This window comes from Orbicella franksi, chromosome 6 (assembly GCF_964199315.1).
Source record: "Orbicella franksi chromosome 6, jaOrbFran1.1, whole genome shotgun sequence".
In the NCBI taxonomy this organism is placed as follows: domain Eukaryota; kingdom Metazoa; phylum Cnidaria; class Anthozoa; order Scleractinia; family Merulinidae; genus Orbicella; species Orbicella franksi.
The window spans coordinates 23,806,980-23,830,058 of NC_138150.1; the positions used below are offsets into that span (position 1 = coordinate 23,806,980).

A 23,079-nucleotide genomic window follows, 5' to 3' on the forward strand; every position below is an offset into this window, starting at 1 on the left:
TGTCAAATAAAATATACTTTTATTGAATTTTTGGTATGGAATTTATCTGAAAAATAAAGATATTGCTGTTGTTATCATCCTTGCACTTTTTCGATAAAGCTTTCCTCACGCTTAATTTGTCTAAAAGTCGTTTTGCAGATGTTACTGTGCTTTGTGTGTTTTGTTGGTAATTAAATTTTTAATTTCCTTTCGCTAAGTTTCACAGAATGAACGTAAAAATTTCCTTTGGTTTAATATGTTCACTTGCCTGATTCGGTTGCCTGTAGCTTTATAGTTGACAGTATTTTCAAGTTTAAAATGTCATTGTCAAATGCGGTGAAGTATTTATGAACATAATTAGGGTTTTTCTACTTTACCTTAATTACATTCATAAAGACGTACTTCACGCTTTTGACACTGTCATTTTGAACTTGACAGTTCTGTCACGAGGACGGCGAAACGTTGTTTGCAACTAGTTTAGCTAGGCTAGCTTTTATTTTGCTTCACGTAAAGGAACTTGACCACTTCCTTGTGGCAGTCACTTGTTCGTGAGAGCAGTACTTTGTCATGCGCAATGATCTGATTGAAGTGTGGTGTCCCAGTTTCATAGAGTAGTTAAACATGAAAACAAACGAATTACTTAAACGAAAAAGTCTGCTAAACAGTTTCACGCCCCGTCCACACTACGCTGGAGGAGGTTTCATTCTGAAGACGCATCAAATGTTTTCCATCCACGCTACGCCGGAGGAATTTAAACACATGGCAATCACCGGTCATTTTGGATTTATGTTTGCAGAAACCTTGGTCAGGGAAATCGCATGATTACCGTGACGCTATCGTTTTCGAAAAGCTCCGTTTTCAACTTGTTTCCCGCCCACACGAAACCGAAAAGCCGGCGTTTTCAAATTCCTCCGATCTGAAAAGCGTTTTTGAAAAGCTCCGTTTTCGTGGCGGATTATTGTGGGCGGTAGGCCTAACCGTTGAAATAAAGCTGTGTTTTCAAATTCTTCTGACGTAATACTAGTGTGGACGGTGTCAAAGTAATCAGTTAGTAGATGTTTTAATAGGGCCCCTGGTTTCACACTTCACGATCCAGACTCCTTCAATTCAAGGCGTGGCACCTAAGCTGTTGAAAAAAATTATTAACAATCGTCATTTTGGTTGTTTACGAGCTGCGGAGTGAAAGTGTTATATTAATAGTAGAACTCTGAAGGTCATTTGTCCGTGTGTTTTCTTCTTACCCTAGCAAACATGATATTGAAGGAGTACAGGATCTGTATGCCGATGACAGTGGAGGAGGTATGTTTAAAAGCTCAGATCTAGGTAAACCATGTCAAATTTGGCTTTGACATCATGAAAACTTCGCCGGCATGCATGCGAAATTTATGACAACACAAACACGACACTAACTAAACATCAGATCCATGGATCGCGTGTACGTTTTGAAGAAATTCGAGATTGGACCTTGCCTTTTACTCCTAGCTTTCTTGATGTGTGTTCACAAGTTAGGCACCGAATTGAAATCGAAAATTTGTTCGCGTGCTCGCAGTAGTTACCTGCTCGTGATCATTCATTTGGCTGTAAAGCAGTAGAGATAAGTTAATTTGGAGGATGTCGCGATCGAGCAATTCGATTGATATGATATTGCTGCGAAATCGACGCAAGATCGAGAATTCTATGTAATTCAGTTATTTGTTATTTGAGTGTTTAGTGGTACATGATGCCGGGATGATGTTAGCTAAGGATTTCTACATAAGTTTGCTGCGGTTAACAGAGAAGTAAGCTTATTGCACCGTTTTGAAAGGTTATGTTCGTATGCAAGGTACCTGTGTATAGAAGGCGGGAATGTGGATTCGTGAAATCCTATCAATATTAAAGCAGTGGCTGCTATTGATAAATTAATTGAGTTTTGGCGGCTGTAAATACGGGTTAAGTTTATGATGTAAGTGAAATGGATCCGCTGTGTCATTATTCGCCTCCATCAGCGATCACTGTTGAGAAAAGCCACCGGAGATGTAATCTTCAAATAACGCAAACCTAAAGGTCATCGTGTTTGGCCGTACTTTTGCCCAAGAGGCGAAAACTGTTATTCGTGACTATAGATGGATGTTTGAATTTATTCTCTCATATCGTTTCCAACATCGATTGCCTCTGGCACAATTGGAATCAAAATCTGCATTGTTTTACTACTTAATTCGAGTACGCTACATTTTGATATTTTTATTATTGGCTGTTTTTTTTTTCCTTTAAAAGTGCGTTTTGAAAGGTCGTCCCTATCTCGAGTTTCAGTTAATTTGATTTTGGTAATTAACAGCTTCCTTTATGGAAAATGTTACCATTCCCTACGCAAATAGCATTTTCTGCCAGCCGTAAAGATGTAATATTGTTTCGGAGCGTTCTATTTTACACGAAATATTGCACATGTAAATTATGTGTTTAATTAAATTATAGCTTGTGTCCTGACTGTTTAAAACACGAAAATGTACCATTTCAAAAATTGTGCTACTTCCTTTTAATCAACTTGGATTCTGCTAAAGTATTGTGATCAATTCCACTCCAAACTGATACTTAAACCATCTATCAGTGATCTTTCATTAATGTGTGAGTAAAACAATGACATTACGACAGAAGCCCATTGTTCCTTAAACCAACCACCAAAAAATAAATCATATCTGCCACTTTAATACATGTACCGGTACTGTAGATTATTATAAAACCTCTACATTAATACCCAGTCCATCCCGAAAAAGCCTCCCCACTTTAAGCAGTCTCCATTGTGTGTTTTGAGAGGATCAGCAAGGGAAAGAGACTTAGTTAAGCCTGGCGATGAAATACTTCTGTATTAATCATGATAGAAAAAGTTAAGTTCTGATTGGCTATTGAATGTACTATTAATTGGATAATGCATATATATTTAGTATCATATAGGTCAGCTATACATGATTAGCAAACACAGCCATGATCAAAGTGAGCAAGGTGAAGGGGTCCATGTGGTGAAAAATGAACCATGTGAGGATGAAAAACATGGCAAAGGACAGTTCACAGAAAAGAGGGTTTATTTATCCAGGTGAGGTAAAGTCTTGTATGGTAATGTAAGTCTTGTGGATTTAAGTGCATAATGTATGGTGCACTGAAAGCTTAGAGTAGCCTGGGTTAGTGCTGTTTTGCTGGACTACAAGTTAGACTGTTTACTCTCACAGTACCCCTATCCACACAGACACATAAATGTGTAGCCGCAAAATAAATGCTGGGGGTATAGTCATTTCTGAGGAGGTTGCTCCGTTGGCATCATTTGATCTTTAGAAAATTTCTGCGCGAGTTTCGGAAGAAAAAAATTATTACATGTAGGTTTTCTGTTGCATTCACCTAGTGATAACCAAACAACTCATAACTGAGTCAGAAATAAATTCTCCCTGGGTATGCATACATTTACACAAATAATATTTGTCCAGAAATTGCTGATTTCATATATAACAAACATCTACATCTATATAGGGGGTCCTGCAATGGGAGGTCCCCATCACTGCAAGACAACACAAATGTCTCGTACAGTTGTGTTGTTGATTGATAGAATATTGTCTGGGAGATTAACTGAGTTGAAGTGTAGGGTGTTACCAAGGATTGTAAAAAATGGAACTTGATCGTTAGCTTCTCTCCACAGCCGTCTTCCTGGATGGATGCGATCTTATATTCCAAAAATATTCTATGTAGAAGAAAAGGCATGGAATTATTACCCTTACACAATAACAGGTTAGTGCAAGCATAAAATTTTCAGTCAATGTTTTGATCACTTGTCTGTTACCACCTGACAAGGTTGTTATCGTGGTAATATCATGGGTGACAATTTACTCCCTATTCTGGTGTGAAATATCAGACGAGTGTTAATTTATAATTTCACATGTGAAATTACAAAATTGCCATGGCAATGTTAGGCTTGTAATTTCTTGATACAAGAAACAAGTGAAAAACTCATGATTGAAAGCATAATTTGTCACCAGCGATATTAATCAAATTGCATGCTTGTGAAATTAAAAAAAAAAATGATTGCACTAGCTTTTTGTCAAAATGCTAGAAATTTCCTTTGCCTGAAGTCTCCGAAAGTTATTAAAATTTTGACAAAATGAGCATGAAATTATTTTGTAATTTTCCTCTTCACCATTTAATTACCCATATGAACGTTCTTTTCCCTGGACTGCAGAAAAGCTTGGATAATAGTTTAACAGCATATGTTTAAATCATGTACTACTAATTTTGTGTTTTCTTTCCTTTTTATGCACACTCCATTACTTCAATGCCATGTACAGAATATTGTGTGAGTATTCATCAAAATGTAACATTATTATTTTTTAGCAATAATATCATTACAAATAAGAAGACATTAATGGTAAATGTGCTATTTTTAAAACAAAGTCATTAGAGTTTATGAATCCATAATCATGACATAAGGGTGTGGAATAAAAATGAATATTTTAATAATTCTTTTGATAATCATTGAATCCTAGATGGTAAATATAGACCTGTACCAGCTATAACTGAATGTAACTTTTATTCTCTAGGACAGGAAAACAAATTGAAATGATAAGCAAAACCCTCAAAAGTCCCCCTTTAGTGTCAGTCGACTGACACATTGAAGCTTTGTATGTAGAAGAGAAGTACAATTTTGCAGGGTTAGGTAAAGTGTTGTAGGACGTAATGTAACATAAATTTAGGTCATGCAAGTGTTGTGTGTGATTAAATAAATGTTAATCAAATAATTATAGTGATAATAAATAAATGTAAAATAAATAACTTCTTTACAATTTTTTCTGTTTGCAGTGCTCCTTTCTTCCAAGATTTTCAATTAGAATAAGAACAAAATATTACAATGACAATGGGAGTATAGAAAATGTATGTATTTTTAGAACCTTTGTTCATTTTTGCAATATATTTTCAAAAAAGGAGAAGAGGAACAGTTAACAATAACATTTCCCGCGTTGTCAACATTAAATAAATTATTATTATTACTATTACAATGGTTTTACTAAAAACTTAAAACACAAAATATTTAGAAAAAAGACATGTGCGCTAGAATGTATATTGGTAGCCTCAAAACTGCCCTTAGACCTGTGTGACATTTGGTGAAAACAACTTGTAGCCTTTTAATTAAACACTTAAAAAATGACTGCTCACCAATTGGCAGCTGCACACAGTTTTTTCAACCGTCTCAGGTCTTATCAGCATGATGTAACAGTGCTTTCAAATGAAGCTCTGCACTGCTGCAGCTCTGGTGGGAATTGGCCTGGCATCCTGCAGGGTTCAAACATTGGCCTTTTGATATTTAGCATTGGTAGCTGGAACTCTCCACAAGAAGTAGATTATTAAACTGGGGTGGCAAAGTTTTGCAGGGTTGTTGTTAAGACTAATATTTAGCTGAAAAAAGTAATGGTGCATCAAAATATTAAGCTATGGTTGACAATTCATCTTTAAGGAGTAACTACTAATTAAAACTAATGCCTTCTTTCTGTCTCAAGTGCTTTGAATTAGATGAGGAGACGCTTGAATCTAGGGAAGTTGTAGATGTTGATATTGCATATGATGAATTACCAGAGAAACATTATGTTCCTGAAGAGGTAAGGACTGTGGTTATGTGATATTTTTATGTCATATATCCTACAGAAAAAGCTATTCTTAGACAGAGTGTAAAGAATGATATATAATGGTTAGCAGTAGGCCTCTATAAAACTGTCAATTTTATGCAGTAATTTAATATCACAGCTTATAATCCATCAATTATTTTCACTCGTGTGTGATAGATCTAAACGCATCAAGTGACTGAATACTTCCCAGCTAAAACTGGGCAATATCCGAGTGATATTCCCCGATTTTCAAAACTGCGTGTGTTGCGAAAAATATTTGAAGAATAATTAACACAATAGCCTCCATTTGGCGTGAAAATATGCTCTGCTATTCATCCTTGGACATTAGCTATTCCTCAAAGCTCACAGTTTTCCATGAGCTATGCTCTCGGAAAACTGTTTGTTTCGCGGAACAGATAATGCCCGCAGACAAATACCCTATCATATTTTCATGCCAAATAGAGGCTTGTTTATTTATAAGCATTTCACTCCTTGATGGTTAAGAGAACCTCCAACTGCAGTTTGGGTTTCCTTGCATATAAAATCATATACAGCAATTCAATGTGGCTCTTATCTAAAAAGATCACTGACATGGAATCAGTGGCTCTGTAAATAATTTGTCTGATTAAGTTATGTAATGGTAGTTGTTCCTGTACATTTGATTTATGATAATTATTTTGAATCCATTTTGTTCTGTTTTAGGACTGTAGGTATTTTAAATCAAAGAAAACAGGCAGGGGTCCATTAAAAAAGGGCTGGAAGGTGAGTGAGGCTAGATAACCACTACTGTAAGTTACACTGTGCAATAATATGGATATTTCCTCAGGAAAACAGGATAATATTTGAAAAGACTTAAATTGCAGCCAGTACTACTGTCAGTAAATTGTACTACAGGGGGAAAAAGAACAGTAGTTGAAGTGGTAGCCTGCAAATGTAGACATTTTTTTGGCTGTGGCTTGTCAGAAAAAAAAAAAATTTTGGCAAAGACAAGCAACAGCCAGAAAATATATTTGCATTCACAGGCTGTTGAAATGACAGCTAATGTTTGAATTTACTCTGAAATGAATGGGTTGCGCAGGTGTGAAACCAGTGCACATTTCTGAAATGAGAATACAGTCTTGTTAAGACACCACAAATGCCATTATAAGGTCTGCTAGGCAGCTGAAGTAATACTATCATACTTACAAATCATACTGTCCTAGCAGAAAGTTATGAATATTATACCATACTAACAAGAAGATGAATATTTTTTCAATGGTTTTTTTCTTAATTATGTAATTATTTAATAATTCTTGTTTTTTAATTTGAATACACATACATTTTTGGGGGTGATTAAGATTTCTGGTTCACCTTAGCATTGTATACTTTGCTTCATCAATAAAAATAAATCCTGTTGTATAATAATTTCAGGATGACACACAACCCATCATGTGCTCATACAAGCTAGTCTCTGTTTCATTTGATGTTTGGGCGTTAGCCTCAAGAGTAGAATCATATGTTCACAAGGTGAGCTTCAATACAACCCTGTATAACAATATTAAAGTAAGGCGGTGATGGACATGTGAATGTAGCTAGCATCATATGTACACGAACCTGATAATTTGAAGAAATATTCTTGGACAAAAAGTATACAGGATTTTAAGAAAGTGCATTATAGGGTTATGTGAATGACCATTATCATTATGGGTATGGTCGTTATTAATATTCATTTTTTTTTCACTTTGTGGCATTGAAAGATAAAATCTCAGTACTGATCTTGTGAAATACTTTCATGCATGGTCAATACAAATTAGTACATAGTATGTGAGCTTAACAGAAAACCACTGGGCTTTGTAGACGACTTGGTGGAAGCTACTGCTGAAATGCCCTCCTCATACAGTACGGGAACTTTAACTTTAGGAGAAACCTTTTACCTTAGTTTATTAGGCATTGTGCTTTACACACTTATTGTTTCTCCTTCTTGAAAAGCGTCTGTCGTAGAATCAAACCCTAAAATGTCATATTAAGCAATAACATTGCTAATACTGAAATTTGTAGTTTTACCCCTATTTTAGTTAGTGTGAAATGGGGTGTGGAAAATTGCAGATTTTGGTCTGAAATAGCTAGGGTATAGGTTTCAAGGTTCGGGCCTCATACCACCACCAGAAACTTCAAGGAACAACCCATCGAGAGGAAAGCCTAGATTGTGACCATTCAGATGAAAACAGTGTAACATTACTTTACATTGTGCATTCTAGAAAATATCCATACTCCCCCCAAAGAGGGGATTGGAATTTCCTTGGGGGTGGGGGGTTCTATGAGACCAAAAAATTTAAGTGTATGAAGCTTAACTGGAATTTACAGAGGGGTGGGGAGGTATTAGAAAAAATCCCTTGCTTGGGGGAGGTATGGATATTTTCTGGAACTACACATTCTCATTTGTTCATTATTTACAAATGAGTTTCAGTAACCTTTGACAATAACAGCATTAACAGATATTATAAGACAAGACTAACGAATCAAATCTGGTATATTATTTAACCTAGCAATTGTTTGCCTTTTATTGTTGCTCTTTTCAATTTTCCAGTTGCAAGTTAAAAAGATTTTCACTCGAGTGTGGCTGAAATGAAAAGAAAAACTAAATTTAAATGGAAGAAACTCCCATTCTTTTAACCATCCATTCAGAAATTAACATCTAATGTTATTAATTTTGTGGCCCTCATTAGGTTATACAGGACATTTTATTGCTAGGCCATAGACAAGCATTTGCATGGATTGATGACTGGATCGGTAAGTTTTGATTCACTGATGAGAAAAGGGCAACTTGTAAAATGTTCCCCAAAATGCTGTTAATTAATCATATGCAGTTCCAAACTATACTCTGGAATTTGTAATTAGGGACTTCAATCCTACAATAAAACTAGAAATTTAACTCCTTCTCCCCTGAATCTCAAACTAAGATGTGCCATTTTTCCAGGGTAGGGGACAATATTGTACTAAAAAGACATTTGTTCATACTGTGTAATTGCCTGCAGTATCATCATGTTCCATGTTAATGCTGTTGACAAAATGAAGTAATTTTCATTGAATTGTAGGCATGACTATAGATGATGTGAGGGATTATGAGAAGGTAATGCAAGAAAAAACAAATGATAAAGTTGCAGCAGACATTTGACTTTTATTTTAATTATGTGACAATAACATTGTACCAAAAAAATAATTACAAATAATTTTTTGTGGAATGGTTTTGTGTTGCTACCAATGAGGTGTGACATCAGACTGAAAAAGTTTTTTGAGACTTACTGCACTTTGGTTTGCCCATAGTTTTGGGCCATAATTCTGATGAAGAGTTCAAGGGTGCACCTTTTCAAGTTGTTGTTTATTTCAGTCCAAATTTGAATTATTCTTGACAGCAATGATAGTTTTTAAAACAAGTAAAACAACTTCTTACAATCAACAACATTTAATTGAGAAATTCTGGGAGTCTGATCTCCAAAATAACTGTTAGCAACACAATCCATTCTGTAAGTTATTATGTAATAAATCGCTGTATCATATATCAAATATTCACACAAAAAGAAATTTTTAATAAAGTGCAATGATATTTTGAACACTAGTTAGATGTGTGAAATATTAATTTTTAATCTTTTGTGAGGAAAAAAAGATGTTATACAATTGCATGTGCATTATATCTGGCTTGGTAAATGTTAAATGTTTCTCCCATTTTCTTTAATTATGCCAGTTCAGTGACATTGAAATATTGATTCAGGGCTCAAAAAAAGTGCCAGAAATTTGTCTTGGACAACTAGATTTTCCTTTCGGGCAAGTAACCTTTCAATCTCACTTGCCCAATGGCAATGGCCCAGGCAAGTCGTCTGCCATCTAGATAAAAAAAATAGCAATCTTTGACAATGCCTAGGGCAAGCAAACTTTAATAGAGTTACTTGTCCCAAAGGCAAGCTGGAGTTCAAGTTTTTTTTGAGCCCTGTAATAAGCTGATGAATTCCACCTACATAATAAGATTTCTGAGTATAATAATAATTATTACACACAACCACAACAGCTAAGAGGACCAAAAACTAAAATCTCATTGCCAATCAATTCAAAAATGCCGGTCTAATCCCTGCAGCTCTCTCTTTATCATTAGTTTGAGTGATAACACTCTTATTGACCAGGCCTGGATTGTTCGAAAGGTGGATAACGCTATCCACTGGATAAATCACTATCCAGCAATTTATCCAGTGGATAACATTATCCAGCCTTTGAACAACTGGGCCCAGGTTGTTTTACATGTATTGGGAGAATACATTTGAACTAACCAATGGACATCAACACACTTGATCCATACTGTAAAGATGTTGGGCCATTATTCTCCTAGTGAGGTCCTCTTGCTTCGTTGACATGCATGGATACTACATGACCGAGACAGCTGACAGGCCTTGTAGATAAAATAAAGCCTTAATTATGCCATTCCAATGCATTCAAAGTATTGCACAGCTGGGTAAAGTTTCTCCAGCCCATTCTGTATCATTACACTGCAACTACACCAACCAAGACCACCCAACAAAATTCTGTGCAAATTGAGGAAACAATTTGATGTTCACCATAGATATCTCACCTGAGCAAGCTGCACACTACAGAACCAGCAATGTTGTAACCATTTTTATTGTTTTAATGTCCAAATGCTATTGGTCAATTAAATTTGCTTGGGTGGCCTTGGTTGGAGTAGTTGTACTGTAAGTCATGTAATAAATCTGTTATTGACTGGTATGCTTACTCAGGACTATACTAGAAGACTGTCACCTCTTGGTCTTAAAAGTATGGATAAAGCACAGCAGGCCTGTATAGAAAGGACCAAGGGCTGAGATTATGACAGTGCTTCTCTTGCACACTGTCAGTTAATAAGCTATATTTATTGACCTTCTGTTAAGATAATAACTCAATCTTGTTTAGCTTTAATGACCATTGCCCTGATTTACTTCCTAGTATTTATTTACTTTTGACAATTCCAAGACCACATTGTACATGTATATCTCAAAATTATGTCTAAATAAGCATCATTCTTCAGTATATTTTTTCCTTTTTATGTTTGTTACAAAAATTATTTAAAATGGCTCCAATAACACTTATAGAACCCAAGACAAAGTTGTGCCAAGAATTTCATAAAACAATCCTTCAAATGCCTATACTAGAAATACCAATTTACTACTTTTTGTCAGTGAGATTGCATTATCATTATGGTTTTTTGCTAGTGACACTCGCATCATGTCGAATTTAATGAGTAAAGTTCAGTTCATTTGCCAGAAATTAATGCCAGGGTGAGCTACATTATACCTGTGTATCTTATCTAAAATGACAGGCAATGCCACTTGAATAGTTACATGACTATTTGTACAAAAAGTGGACTCTTAAACATGCTAGGATAGTATGGATTTGAATTATTGTGCAGTTTGCAAAGTATTTTTTTATTTTTAGTGTGTAAATAGAATTAAAGGTGAATAAAACATTTTAGAATTGCACAGTACTTTACTGAGTGTTGTTTTGATTTTTAACCCAAAAAGAGTATGCTAGACTGAGTAAAGAGAATGAAATAATTTCATTCTCTTAATCATACAATCTTACAACCAATCAATTGGTTTACCACTGAGAATGTTAATAAGTCAGTCCGTTTAGTCTGTCCATCCATCCATGCATAAAGCATAACAGTACCACTTATTAAAAGCCTTGAATCTCAGACAAGAATAGCACTATGTCAGCATTCTGCATGTGTAAATGCACAACCACCCATAAAGCCTTTTATTTATCAATGTCATCGTCAGAGTGCATGTAAACAGGTTTGGCCTGTTTTCTGATGCGCTCTTGAGTTTTCCTTTGTTTTGTACTTGTTTTTGGCACAGCTGAAGGTGGCATATGTATCTATATAACAAAGAAGCAGAAACCGAATTTTAGTGTACAGTATTTCCCATTTCTAGAACATTTTATGTACTCAATAAAGGAAATAACAAACTTGCTTATGTATTGTTAAGTTATAAGAAATCATGAATTTTAAGAATACTCAGAAATTTGTGGAAAGCATTTGTCTTGTGTTCTTAAAATTTTCACAAGCTTGTGTAACATAACAATACACTTTTGCATGTTTTTTGCTCCCTTGATACTAAAAGGCTTACCATTCTAGGATAAGGTGTCCTATAGTGAAGGGCTGAAATAAAGAAAAAGAATATATAAAATTTCAGCCTGGGTAGCTGGTGGGATTTTGTGAGCAAGTGCTTTGTTTCAGTGGTGAGTTGCTAATGAAAACCGCATTTATTTCAATGTTGCAAAATAGGAGAAAGTTAGGAGAAAGCTTGACCCATGCAGAAATTAGAATTAATTCCCTAAATGAAGAGGAGCAGAGGACTGTAAAGGAGATTCTCAACACTACAAAGAGCTCTTGAAAAGTTTGTTTTGATCATGTCAGCAGCCAGGGGTGGCAGGAGGGTGGGAGTGAAATATGGCAGGATCTTTACACTATTTAATGAATTTTGATCAGCAGATTACAATGTAGCAAAGAAATTGAATTCCCTTTGCTTTCAATTCATGTTAGAAATCCATTGTGACCACACTCCATTGCATAACCTAAAGTAGCTTACGGAAGGAATAAAACTTCAGTTTCCATGTTTTTATACCCTGGTAAAAATTGTGGACTTTCTTTTCATTGTTCGGCCTGCAACACAAGTTTTCTCTTGCTACACCATCTCTGGAGCAAAATGCTGTGGCTATGACTGTACAAAGACATGTAAATTAAGTACTTTATTCCGGGGGGGGGGGTCTAATTCTTCAGTAAACAATCAAAATAGAAGACTGTACGCGCACATACCAATCTCAATTCGAGCATTGGCTTCATGAATACACAGCTTTATCTCCTCTGGATCGGTAATCTGCAAATTTAGAAACGAGATTGAAAGCTAAGGGCCATTCCATTGCAACCTAATATTGCAGCCTCTCCCTCCCACCCCTGCTGACAAAAGTCCCGGAACGGCTTTGAGCGTTTCCGCGCTAGGAGCTTCCGAGGACAGTCAGCTTTTTTGCGAAAGGGCAAAGAAAAACTCGGATGATTTTCAAGGAACATTATGTGGATGCATTGCACTTATAATAAACTCAATTAGAATAAGTAAAGAAAAAAAATTATAAACTCACTTTCTTGTTTTTGTGGAACAATTTCCTTGCTTCGTCTCGAATGTATTGTCTTTCTGCTTCAGATTCTGCTGCTGTTGTGGCTTGCCATTGCCGGGCTAATCGAAATACTCGGCGATATATTGACAAAACTTCGCTCCTAAACATTGGCTGAAAAATGACTTGTATATGAATCAAAGACGAGTTAATTCTAGGGTCGTGCAGTAACCTCCTGCGCCATGTTGAATTCTTATCCCTTAGGCAAGCTCTTCATATATGATAATTGTTACGTACCGCTCTTCATATATGATAGTTGACATGTACCGCACTTCAAACGGAACTTCCATACAGTCTACCAAATCATTTGACGTTCTATTGACGTTTTATCCAGAATGGGTGGCGAAGGTGCTAAGGGCTGGAAAGGTTGCAAGGGTTGTAAGAGTGCCTTAGGTGGCAAGATTGGCTAGGTTGACCAGGATGGAAAGGGTGGCAAGGATGGTGAGCCTGGCGAGAGTTGGTCTAGTAGGGTGGTGAGTGGGGCAAGGGAGGGCAAAGGTGGCGAGAGTTGCAAGGGTGGAAAGAGTGAAGAGAGTGGGGAAGGTGGCAGGCGTAGCAAGGGTTGCGAGAGTTGCAAGGAGAGAGAGGATGGCAAGTGTGGCGAGGGTGGCAACGGTTCGCCATGGTTGCAAAGATTGCAAGGGTTGTCAGGGTAGTAAGGGTGTCTAGGATGGCGAATGTGGCGAGGTTGGCGTGGGGTAGAGCGTGCGGAGAAATGTAAAGCTGGCGGGGACAGCAAGGGTTACAAGGGTTTCAAGGATGGCTGGGGTGGTCAGGGTGGCTAGGGCAAAAAGGGCGGCGAAGGTGGCCAGTCTAAAGTCCAGGTCTCTTAACCCTTTGAATACCAAACTTTCGCCAAAAAATACCGTTTTTAACCGTTTAGTCAGGTTTTTTTTAGTTGCCATGACGCTAAACAAGCCTCAGTTGTGCTAAGAAAGTTTTTTACTAAATGGAGAGGTTTTTCGAGGATTAGGTTCAAAATTGAGCAATATTTCAATTCCGGACAAGCGCATAAGCCAAAATTTGGACTTTGGACCTTGATCAATCATAGGCATAGTGGACCATTTTACCACCGTTTTTGCACCAAAACTGATAACGTTGTTTTTCGACTTGCGACCTCGGAATGTAGTCGATATCTAAACCTGACCATTGTACGGAAAGGCCTAGCCTAGTACTACTATCCGCTTATCAAGAATATCTGATGACAATCTGAGACGATTGGCGCAAAGAAGCAAGAAAACGAAATGATCCTATGGCTTGGACGGCTTACAGAAACTTAAGACAGGAGGTTAAAAGAGAAATTAAAATTGCTGAACGAGAATTCTTCACAGAACAGATTCAAAGAAACCCAGGCAATACAAACAATATTTGGAAAGCAATACGCCAAATAATTCCTAGAAAATCCAAATCCCAGCGAATCTTCAGCAAGGACAACAAAACTGTTGCAGATGAGTTTAATCGGTTTTTCGTTTCTGTTGGCCAGAGTTCCGTTGAAAAAATCCAGTCATTGGCTAATGAATGCAACATAACACTCAACCGAAATTATTTTGTCCCAAGACAATATCCTTCATGCGAGCAGTTTCATTCGAATACCGTAAGCAGTGGCGAGATTGAACGCATAATATCATCAATGCCATCAAACAAAGCCCCAGGGATCGACAAGATTTCTGTTCGTGTTTTGAAGGACTGCCTAAACCCGATTCTTCCAGTAATTACGTCTATTATCAACACTTCTATTGAATCATGCAAATTTCCTACAGCTTGGAAATTAGCTGAAGTGACACCTCTCCATAAAGGTGGAAACCACGAACTGGCAAATAACAACAGACCAATTTCTCTTCTACCAGTTTTATCAAAAGTGTGTGAAAAGGTCGTACATAATCAATTCACTTCTTACTTGCATTTAAACGACAGGTTAACAAAGACCCAAAGCGGCAACAAAAAATGGCACTCAACCGAAACATCTGTCATAGAAACAACCGACACTATTCTTAAAGCGATAGACCAGAAGATGTTGACTTCGGTAGTGTTCTTAGACATGAGTAAGGCATTCGACAGTGTCAACCACGAAACCCTAATTTTGAAGTTGCGAGATGTAGGCGCCTCAGACCCAGTTATCCAGTGGTTTGGTAGCTACCTTAATGATAGACGACAAGTGGTTCGAATCCATTCAACATTGTCAGAGCCCTTGCCCATAGTCTGTGGCGTTCCGCAGGGAAGTATACTGGGACCACTTTTATTTAGCATTTACACAAATGATCTTTCTTCAGCACCACAGAATTGCAGCTCCAGAGCTATGTGGACGACACTAAGCTAGTTATATCCTTCAAAATGAAAGATACTGTAAACGCCTTTGCTGACTTAAGAGTTGATTTGCATAGAATAGGCCAATGGTGTTCCAACAACCATTTATTGTTGAACCCAAGCAAAACTAAACTCATGGTGTTTGGCAGCAGGCAAATGCATTCCAGACTGGACACTCCCAGCCTCACCTTCATGGGAAGAGAACTCGTACCGGAGCACACCGCTAAAGATCTTGGGGTGATTTTGGACAAGAACCTGACCTATGACGAACACATTACCAAAACTGTCTCCTCCTGTATGTCTTGTCTCGGTCAAATAAGCCGCTCAAAGCATGTTTTTGACAAATGCACCCTACTAACTATTATAAATACTTTAGTTTTTAGTAAACTTTTTTATTGTTCGAACGTGTGGGCGAATACATCAAAAAGTAATATACATAAATTACAAAGTATTCAGAACTTTGCCGCTCGAATTGCGACCAGTACACACAAATATGATCACATCACACCAGTTTTAAAAGAGCTTAAATGGCTACCAGTCGCGACTCAGTTATATTTCAGGAGCGCTATCATGGCCTACAAATGTCTAACATCTCGCGTGCCGGAGTATCTATCTTCCCAGTTCAGTAAGCGAGGAGAAAAAGCGGACGTGCCACAAGAAGTTCACAAATGCTGAACATTCCTCTTTTTAAGTCTGCCAGTGGTCAGAGAACGTTCTACTACAGAACAGTCAGTATCTGGAACTCCATGGATAGCTCTCTAAAAACTCTCGAGAAAGTATCTGCTTTTAAGTTTTATCTTAAACGTAAACTTATTAAGGATTTTATAGATTCCTAATTCTAGTTAATTAATCTTAATGAATCTTAGAGTTTTTAAGTAGTTTTAAATTATTATTGTATTGTCTTTGAAAAGCCTCTAAAGGGAAAGTCAATAAAGTATGTATGTATGTATGTATGTATGTATGTATGTACATTTAATTTGATGACGTCACAAGTGGTACAAAGAGCACGACCATTAATTACGCATATATATATAAATGCGTACTTGGTATTCAAAGGGTTAATGGTACGGTAGCCGTCTTGGAGTTTTTGCTTCTTTCGACTTGTTATCATTTGGTTTGCATCTAGGGCAACTTGAAGATTTTGAAGTGAATCATTATTATCGATGCTAGTTAGCTGTTTTTCATCTGCATCAGACTTCAAATGGGAATTCTGTTACATCATATTACATCACCATGAAATAAAACAACTCAAGGAAAAAGAAAACCGTGAGGTTATAATTACATAAAGATGATAGCTTCATAAATGGCATAGCTTTACATTAAAAGTCAAACACGTGTGTAAATGGTCCATTTGTTTCAACACTCAGCACTTGTCGGTTACCGTACGTGCCTGAAAACAAACATATCAATGAGCAAACAAACAACAAAGTGGGCAAACAAACAAGCAAACAAACGCGGTTCGGGTGGTCCAATCTGTTACATACCATTGCCTTAAATTTAAATAGTCCAAAATAGGCTAAATTCGTATTCCCTGGATCCACTTTGCTATGGGCTAATGCGCAGGATGTTTTCCAAGGAGACAAATTCTGTACTGTACTGGCAAATTCTGATGTACTGAAAGTTGTATTTAATGATATTTCCACGCAGTAGGGTCCAGTAGCCTCCATTGCAAGGTACAATCTTAGACAAAACTAGCAGGGACAAGCAGATGTCTTGCGCATGTTGCACATTTTTCAATAAACTGTAAGGTCAGCAATCCTTGTCAGGTCATGGGACGTACAAGGCCTTTACAGTCTCTCTCCAGTGGGAACCTTCTTGTCCCACCTTTCGGACTTCAAGCCTTTCTACACAATATACATGCATACATGCATGCATAGAGTACGCTTCTCCAATTTATTACAATGCACTTGCAGGCTACCTGTTAGACAAGCTGAGAGCTTACAGAGGCGCGCTATAAGAATTATCTTCCCACATGCCACCTATATCGCGAGGCACTAGGACTCGCTAGTCTAGAGACACTTTTTAATCAGAGACAGTCCCAAACAGTCAGAATGTTTCGGGGCATCAGAAATAATCCTGAACACAAATTGGACATTATTATTACCAGAGCCAAACGAGTAGTTTTAATCCGAAAAATAATCGGAGATATCACATTCCTAATTGCAAAAAGAACAAACTAAAGAATAGCTTTTTCTAAAGCAATTGTATATGGATGATTTTATTTGGTGCTTTTTCATAGATCACATTTTAGCACAGCCTTATCATTTGAATTGCTTTGTAAAGTTTTATCTTCAGCTCTAGAGCTGTGACTGATTTTACAGCTTCAATGAACCGTCTATCTCTCTCTGTCTATCTTATTCCTGGTCAGGTATTTTTTTCCACCTTGTGAGCTGAGCGGTTCAGTTTCAAAATGAATCTCTAAGGTCACAAGATGGCCAAAACTCTTTCTTCTTCACACGTTTTATTCCAGAGAGCTTCCAGGTGCGCCATCCCTGTTCAGAGTTAATACTAAAGAGGGGATTGGACGAATAAGCCACTGGCTACTAGTACTTTCAACCGTGACAGCGCAGTTGGTAGAAATTTAGTTCAGTGTTTAAGAGTTTTCTCCAAGATTGCATTTCCAGTGCAATCACAAGAATACAAAAATTGCTTTTTTCTTCCGAAGAAGGGTTAACGCTCGATCTTCAACCACTAGGCACACGTAAACCCATGAAATTAAAAAATAATTATTTCACCCAATTTGCTTGTTCGTCTTTATCGACACAGATATTTCTGCAAACCGATCAAAAACGCCGCTTTTTTTATTTTACTTAATTTGCTTGTTTCTGTCTTTATCGACACAGATATATCTTCTAATCGATCAAAAGCGCTTTTTGACGTAATTTTTGGAACTCGAAGTTTGAACTGAGTTCGCCGCTCGAATTGTATTCCTTTTCACGCGCGACTAGAACGGTCAAAAGACGATAGCGCCATGGCGGATAAGAGAGCGAAGAAGTGAGGAATGAGCTATCGCGCGGCCGGTTGCCTCAAACGGCGGTCTTTAATTTCATCGTTTCAACCGGGCGTTTCAACGTCAAGTGGAAAAACAATTTTCTTCATCCTCTCCCATATTTTTCACTAACAGAGCCTACTCTCTACTTAATTAAAATTCATTTTTAGTAGTTTCAGGATGAAAGAGACATTGCACCAAATTGTTTAAATCCAAACTGCCGGCAGTCGTTGTTTTCTCGGTTACAAACGTCCCCGAGGGCGAATGAAAAACTCGGAAAATGCCGAGCCTTAAGCTTCCCAGGATGAAACAACGGTAAAGTTGTACAGATATAACTGGTTAGAATCCTACCGTGTCTGACTCGTTTAAGAGGAGAATCCGTTGAACTTTCCGAGTTAGCAAGAACTGCTTCCTAAAAACAGAATCCCAAAAATGAAGGAAACTCCATGTTATTTTTTTAAAAGGATACTATTATAGCAGTCAGCGACACCCAATTTATTAGTCGGGTTTATTATTATAAAATTATTATCAGATTCTTTTATCAGACTGGTATAAAAAGAAAGAAAAGAAACTGAGGGTCCTCAACAACCAACAAGGGTCCAGATCGGGTGTTATGGGTCAACGTGTGTTAAGGATCTAACGTGTGCAAAAGAATCTACAACTTACAAGAAGTCGGCGAGAAGAAGGATTAACAACGTCAGTGATATACCAGCGTGTCCAATGTACAAAGGGTCTCGCATGTGCAAAGGGTCCATTATTATATAGCATGCACAAATATGAATCTACTACTAGCTGAAAAGGTCTACAATACGACATACTGTTTGTCTACGTGCAAATGGATCAACCACAAGGGTCCACAACGTGTGAAACGGGCCTAGAATTTGCGTCAATAGTTTACAACTTAAAGGGTTTACAATGTTCGCATATGTCTTCAACGCACACGATGGGTTTACAACTGCGCACGAAGGTACTACAGCCTACATGACGATTCTAAAACGCGTGCATTAGGGACCACATTGCCAACTTTTATACGGACAACGGCCACAAAGGGTCTAAAACGATACTGTTAAGGGTCTATACCATGTTCAAATGGTTTACAACGTGCGAGTGTGTCTACAGCATGGGTAAACGGCCCACAACGTGCTACAACGGTCTAAAGTGAGCGCAAAGTGTTTAAAGGGTCTTAATAACATGTGCAAAACTAGGTCTGCGAAATGACTAAAAAATGGGCAGTGCTCGAAACGTGATCTATTCGTTTAGGATACACTTAACACTAAACGTCCATTTAGCATCTTAATCTGAAACCTAATGTAGGCCTGTAAACCTTATCAGTGTAGGCCTAAGGTAAACTAGAGATGATTTTCTACTAAGGATTTGTGCTAAGTTAGCGCAATTAGCCTGAGTAAACCGAGGTTTTGCCCTAAGTTCTTAGGCACAGAGATCTTGAGATTCGAGCTAAAAAAAGTCTATGCCAGTGACATGCTCTCCAAAGATCGGTGTAGTAATTTTTATTCCCCACATTGTACTAAAATGACTAAATAAAAAAATAAATTACCTCACAAAGGGTAGTAAACGTCTCATAAAATATTCTCCCTTCATCTTTTGATATATTGGAATGATATTGAACACTTCTCCCTTTCATCTTTCCACCAAGTGTTGCCTAGAATAAAACGAATATATTTTCCAGCAACAATTAATCTATTAATCCATCTCTAGCAGGTACAAAAGGCAACATTCTCTTCCTGGTGAGGAGCTCATGACCCAGAGCTTTAAACTCCCATACTAAGACTGTGAGTCAACCGTTTCCCTATCTTTTTAGCTGAAAAAAGTGGTTGTGTGCTGTTTCCTGCTGCGAGCTTCTGGGGCCCAACTTTGAAAGTCCCGGTCAAAACACAGTCAGAATAAGGCATTTTTATCACATGGCAACTGGCCATACTGACCTTGTAAAACATTTGATGATAACACTTGATTCACAAACGGATGTCTATGCCAACAATTAACGCTTTTTACAAGAATTGCTGCCGTTTCTTAAGATAAAAGGATTAGGTTATGATTGACTCTCAATTACTGAGCACAGATCGAGGCTCCCAGTCATGGGCACCTGCTCTGGTTTAGTGGGATGAGGGGAATGGAGTGGGGGAGTAAGGGAGGGCTGTACACCCATTTAGTTGCCTTGGAATGCAATAAGGTGTCTTTTGTGCTAATGAATATAAAAGTTGACTAGACAGGCATGCCATCATGGTAAACTTAAATGCCCACCCTCAAACTAAGGTAATCATACTTTTGAACAGATCGCATTCAAGATTTCTTTTCTAGTTCCTTCTCTGGGATATCAAAGAGAATTGCCACCCATTCCACAATTTTATTGTTTATAACTGATTGTTTGTTCACTGACATGACGGGGCTGTCATTAAGTTTTGAGTCACCTGTAGCCTTATTCTCCACACCTATAGCAAATTTGTTACTTTACAGGTGAATTCTACCAACAACAGGGAATTTCACTCGTAGCATCAAGGGAAAATCAAGCATACTCAGCCGTATTGTTACGGGTTACGGCCTTTAATGACAGTTGCATGAAAAGTCCAATGCAGTCTGACCATCATTTTTCAACATCATTGACTTACCTGTGGAACAATAAGAATATCACCAGGCAGCTCTAAAACAGACACATTATTTGGTCTGTTTGTGGTCTCACTTAATCGCACATTCAAAATTGATTTCACTGAAATAGAAACGTAAAGAAATAAAACAGACTAGTTCCCTCAAATTACTAGTAGTTTGCAAATGATTGCAACTAAAATATGAAGGCTCCTTTGGAGGGGTACCGGTAAATAAGATGCTTTTACAGTGGCTATAATACAAAACAAAACACCAAGTGGCTCATGTGGCCCACGTGGCTGGAGTTGAATATGCCGATTTGCAAAAGGTGTGCTTACCAAGAAGTATTACTTAGGATGGGGGGGGGGGGGCGTCACATATTCTCCCCCTCCCCCTTTCCTGGACCCTATCATAATCAGTATTTGACACCAGTTTATCCCACCACATATAATTTCTCCATCCCCTCCCTGTACTCGATCATAATTGCCACCGGTTTATGCCATCCATGAAAACTTCCCAGACTAAGAGCAATGATTGGGATTTGACTTGGGTTAAGACTGTGTAACACTTGATTAAATGCTTTTGATCAATATTTGACATTATTTAGACAACTCTGGGCTCTGTGTATTGTGGTCAAAGAAATGTGGGAGGTAGCATTGACATAAAAACATCATGCCAGAAATATAATAACACTTGAAAACCTACCAACTTTTGGTACAAGATCCAAATTTGAGCCCTTGAGGAAACAAAGGTAAATAACAATTCCCCTGGCAATCTGCGAAATAAAGAGGATGGATATTTAGGGTTAAGAACATAATTTGAAAGAAATGTCTCATTGATAGCGATTGGCCTGGGCAAGTTATGTCAACAATTCATTAAATAGCTAGGCTGACATCCATAAAGAATTCCCGGACACTCCACCGACCAAAAATTTCCTCATCCAACAGTACTAAGATGATTGATGCCCAAATGGAATTGGAAAGAAAATCACTTCAAAAAAACATAATTAAATTTTTGCAGCCTAGCGCAATCGCTAGGTCAATAGTTCACACTGGCTGCTGAGTTCTGTTTCTATAAAAAAAGTTTATAGAAACACACCTTGAAGCAATTGCACGTTTTAAAGAGATATTTTCTAAACATGACTACAGGTAAAAAAAGATAGAAAGGATAAGTTGATTGGACAGTCAACCCTTCATCCTTTGCCTTCAGTTGTTTGGCAGCTGATGTTTTCACAGCTCACTCACCTCAACCCATTGAGCATCTTCATTTTCAGTTGGTGGTTGGACCTGAAGTCTGGCTGACAGACACTGTTGTATGATAACCCGCACCGATGGACATCCACTATTGGGACTTGTTGCCATATCTGTAAAGCTACAAAAAATGTTAAGTGAAATGTGTGCTTCCAGAAAATGTCCACTTCTACCCAAAGGATCAACGCTCGATTTCCAGCTGTTTTGTGCGCCCACGTTCTTGAAATCGAGCCTACCCAAAGCAGGGTTATTGCAAAATACTCCAAGGGGGCTCAAAAGCCAAAATGTATTATTTAAAGGAAAGTATGAATGAGGGGTCCAAACCAAAAAACCCTCTTTGGGAAGGGAATGGATTAAAACATAAACATAAATTTACCCTTGGATGAAATTTCTTCCACTTCTAAATTTTTTTCAAAGAAAATTCAGTGTATTTATTAGAGACATTCTGCAAGTCAGCTCACATGATGGTTACTTATGTAAGCCTAACTTTTTACACCTACCAAAAACTAATTGAATCTAACTGTACTCTTACTGGTTGATTTATGCATCGTCACATGGCAATGGCTTTAAGAAATCTAAATATAATGTCACCTGCCAGGCAACAATTAAGCAATAAATTGTCACCCACTCTCCCACTAACCATGGCTTACTTTGATGTTTACTTGCCTCATTACTTTGCACTTACTCCAGCTAAAAATAAAACACATATTTAATACTAGTCCCGTGGGGAACAGTTCTGAAATAGTTTTGTTTTCCCTTGAATCGTGGTGTTTCCCTTGACTTTGTTGGGGGAAACATCAAGATTCTCAGGAAAACAAAACTCTTTCCCAAGGGATCAGTAATTCAGCATATTATGTTTTTTGTTTCTTTTAATAAATATTTACAGGGAAATCATGCAAGCTTGTGTAGAGGTTAGAAGTTAAATTTAATAAAAGCACCTCTGCACCTTCTCTTTGCAATCCCTGTGATTGAACCAGAAATAGAGAAGATTCTCCATAAAGAAAGTACCATTTCAATGTGTAAAGGACCACATTTTTCTTCTCCAGTGGACAACCACCTGAGTTGAATGAGGTTCTTTTTATAAATGGCCGCGCGTTTACCAAGGATTGGGTACGAGAGCGATACGTTACCCATACACCATTTAGGCCGTCGTCAG

The 23,079-nt window shown here is 37.6% G+C and overlaps 3 protein-coding genes across 7 annotated transcripts; 1 reads left to right on the top strand and 2 right to left on the bottom strand.

Annotated features, from left to right (window-relative positions):
* The first annotated feature begins 390 nt into the window (after window positions 1-390).
* Window positions 391-11,097, top strand: LOC145489919 (cytoplasmic phosphatidylinositol transfer protein 1-like). Its single transcript, XM_081469006.1, has 10 exons — window positions 391-1,278; window positions 2,898-3,046; window positions 3,641-3,729; window positions 4,284-4,291; window positions 4,795-4,866; window positions 5,490-5,588; window positions 6,297-6,356; window positions 7,005-7,100; window positions 8,300-8,363; window positions 8,669-11,097. The coding sequence occupies exons 1-10, from the start codon at window positions 1,231-1,233 to the stop codon at window positions 8,746-8,748; spliced, it is 765 nt and encodes a 254-aa protein (XP_081325132.1). The 5' UTR covers window positions 391-1,230; the 3' UTR covers window positions 8,749-11,097.
* A 90-nt stretch (window positions 11,098-11,187) lies between these two features.
* Window positions 11,188-13,973, bottom strand: LOC145489918 (LYR motif-containing protein 1-like). Its single transcript, XM_081469005.1, has 4 exons — window positions 12,750-13,973; window positions 12,430-12,490; window positions 11,741-11,772; window positions 11,188-11,489 (listed from the first exon to the last, which is right to left on the bottom strand). The coding sequence occupies exons 1-4, from the start codon at window positions 12,891-12,893 to the stop codon at window positions 11,370-11,372; spliced, it is 357 nt and encodes a 118-aa protein (XP_081325131.1). The 5' UTR covers window positions 12,894-13,973; the 3' UTR covers window positions 11,188-11,369.
* Window positions 13,974-15,075: 1,102 nt separating this feature from the next.
* On the bottom strand, window positions 15,076-23,057 carry LOC145489912 (D-aminoacyl-tRNA deacylase 2-like). Of its 5 annotated transcripts, XM_081468996.1 has the most exons (7): window positions 22,870-23,057; window positions 21,918-22,044; window positions 21,379-21,448; window positions 20,700-20,797; window positions 19,631-19,735; window positions 18,427-18,487; window positions 15,076-16,476 (listed from the first exon to the last, which is right to left on the bottom strand). In XM_081468996.1, exons 1-7 carry the CDS (start codon window positions 23,055-23,057, stop codon window positions 16,406-16,408), a joined length of 720 nt encoding a protein of 239 aa, XP_081325122.1. In that variant the 3' UTR covers window positions 15,076-16,405. The 5 variants fall into 5 exon arrangements, 4 of the variants coding, with proteins under 4 accessions (XP_081325122.1, XP_081325124.1, XP_081325121.1 ...); XM_081468998.1 differs by lacking the exon at window positions 18,427-18,487; XM_081468995.1 differs by lacking the exon at window positions 15,076-16,476 and having other exon boundaries at window positions 16,751-18,487.
* Between the last annotated feature and the right edge of the window lie 22 nt (window positions 23,058-23,079).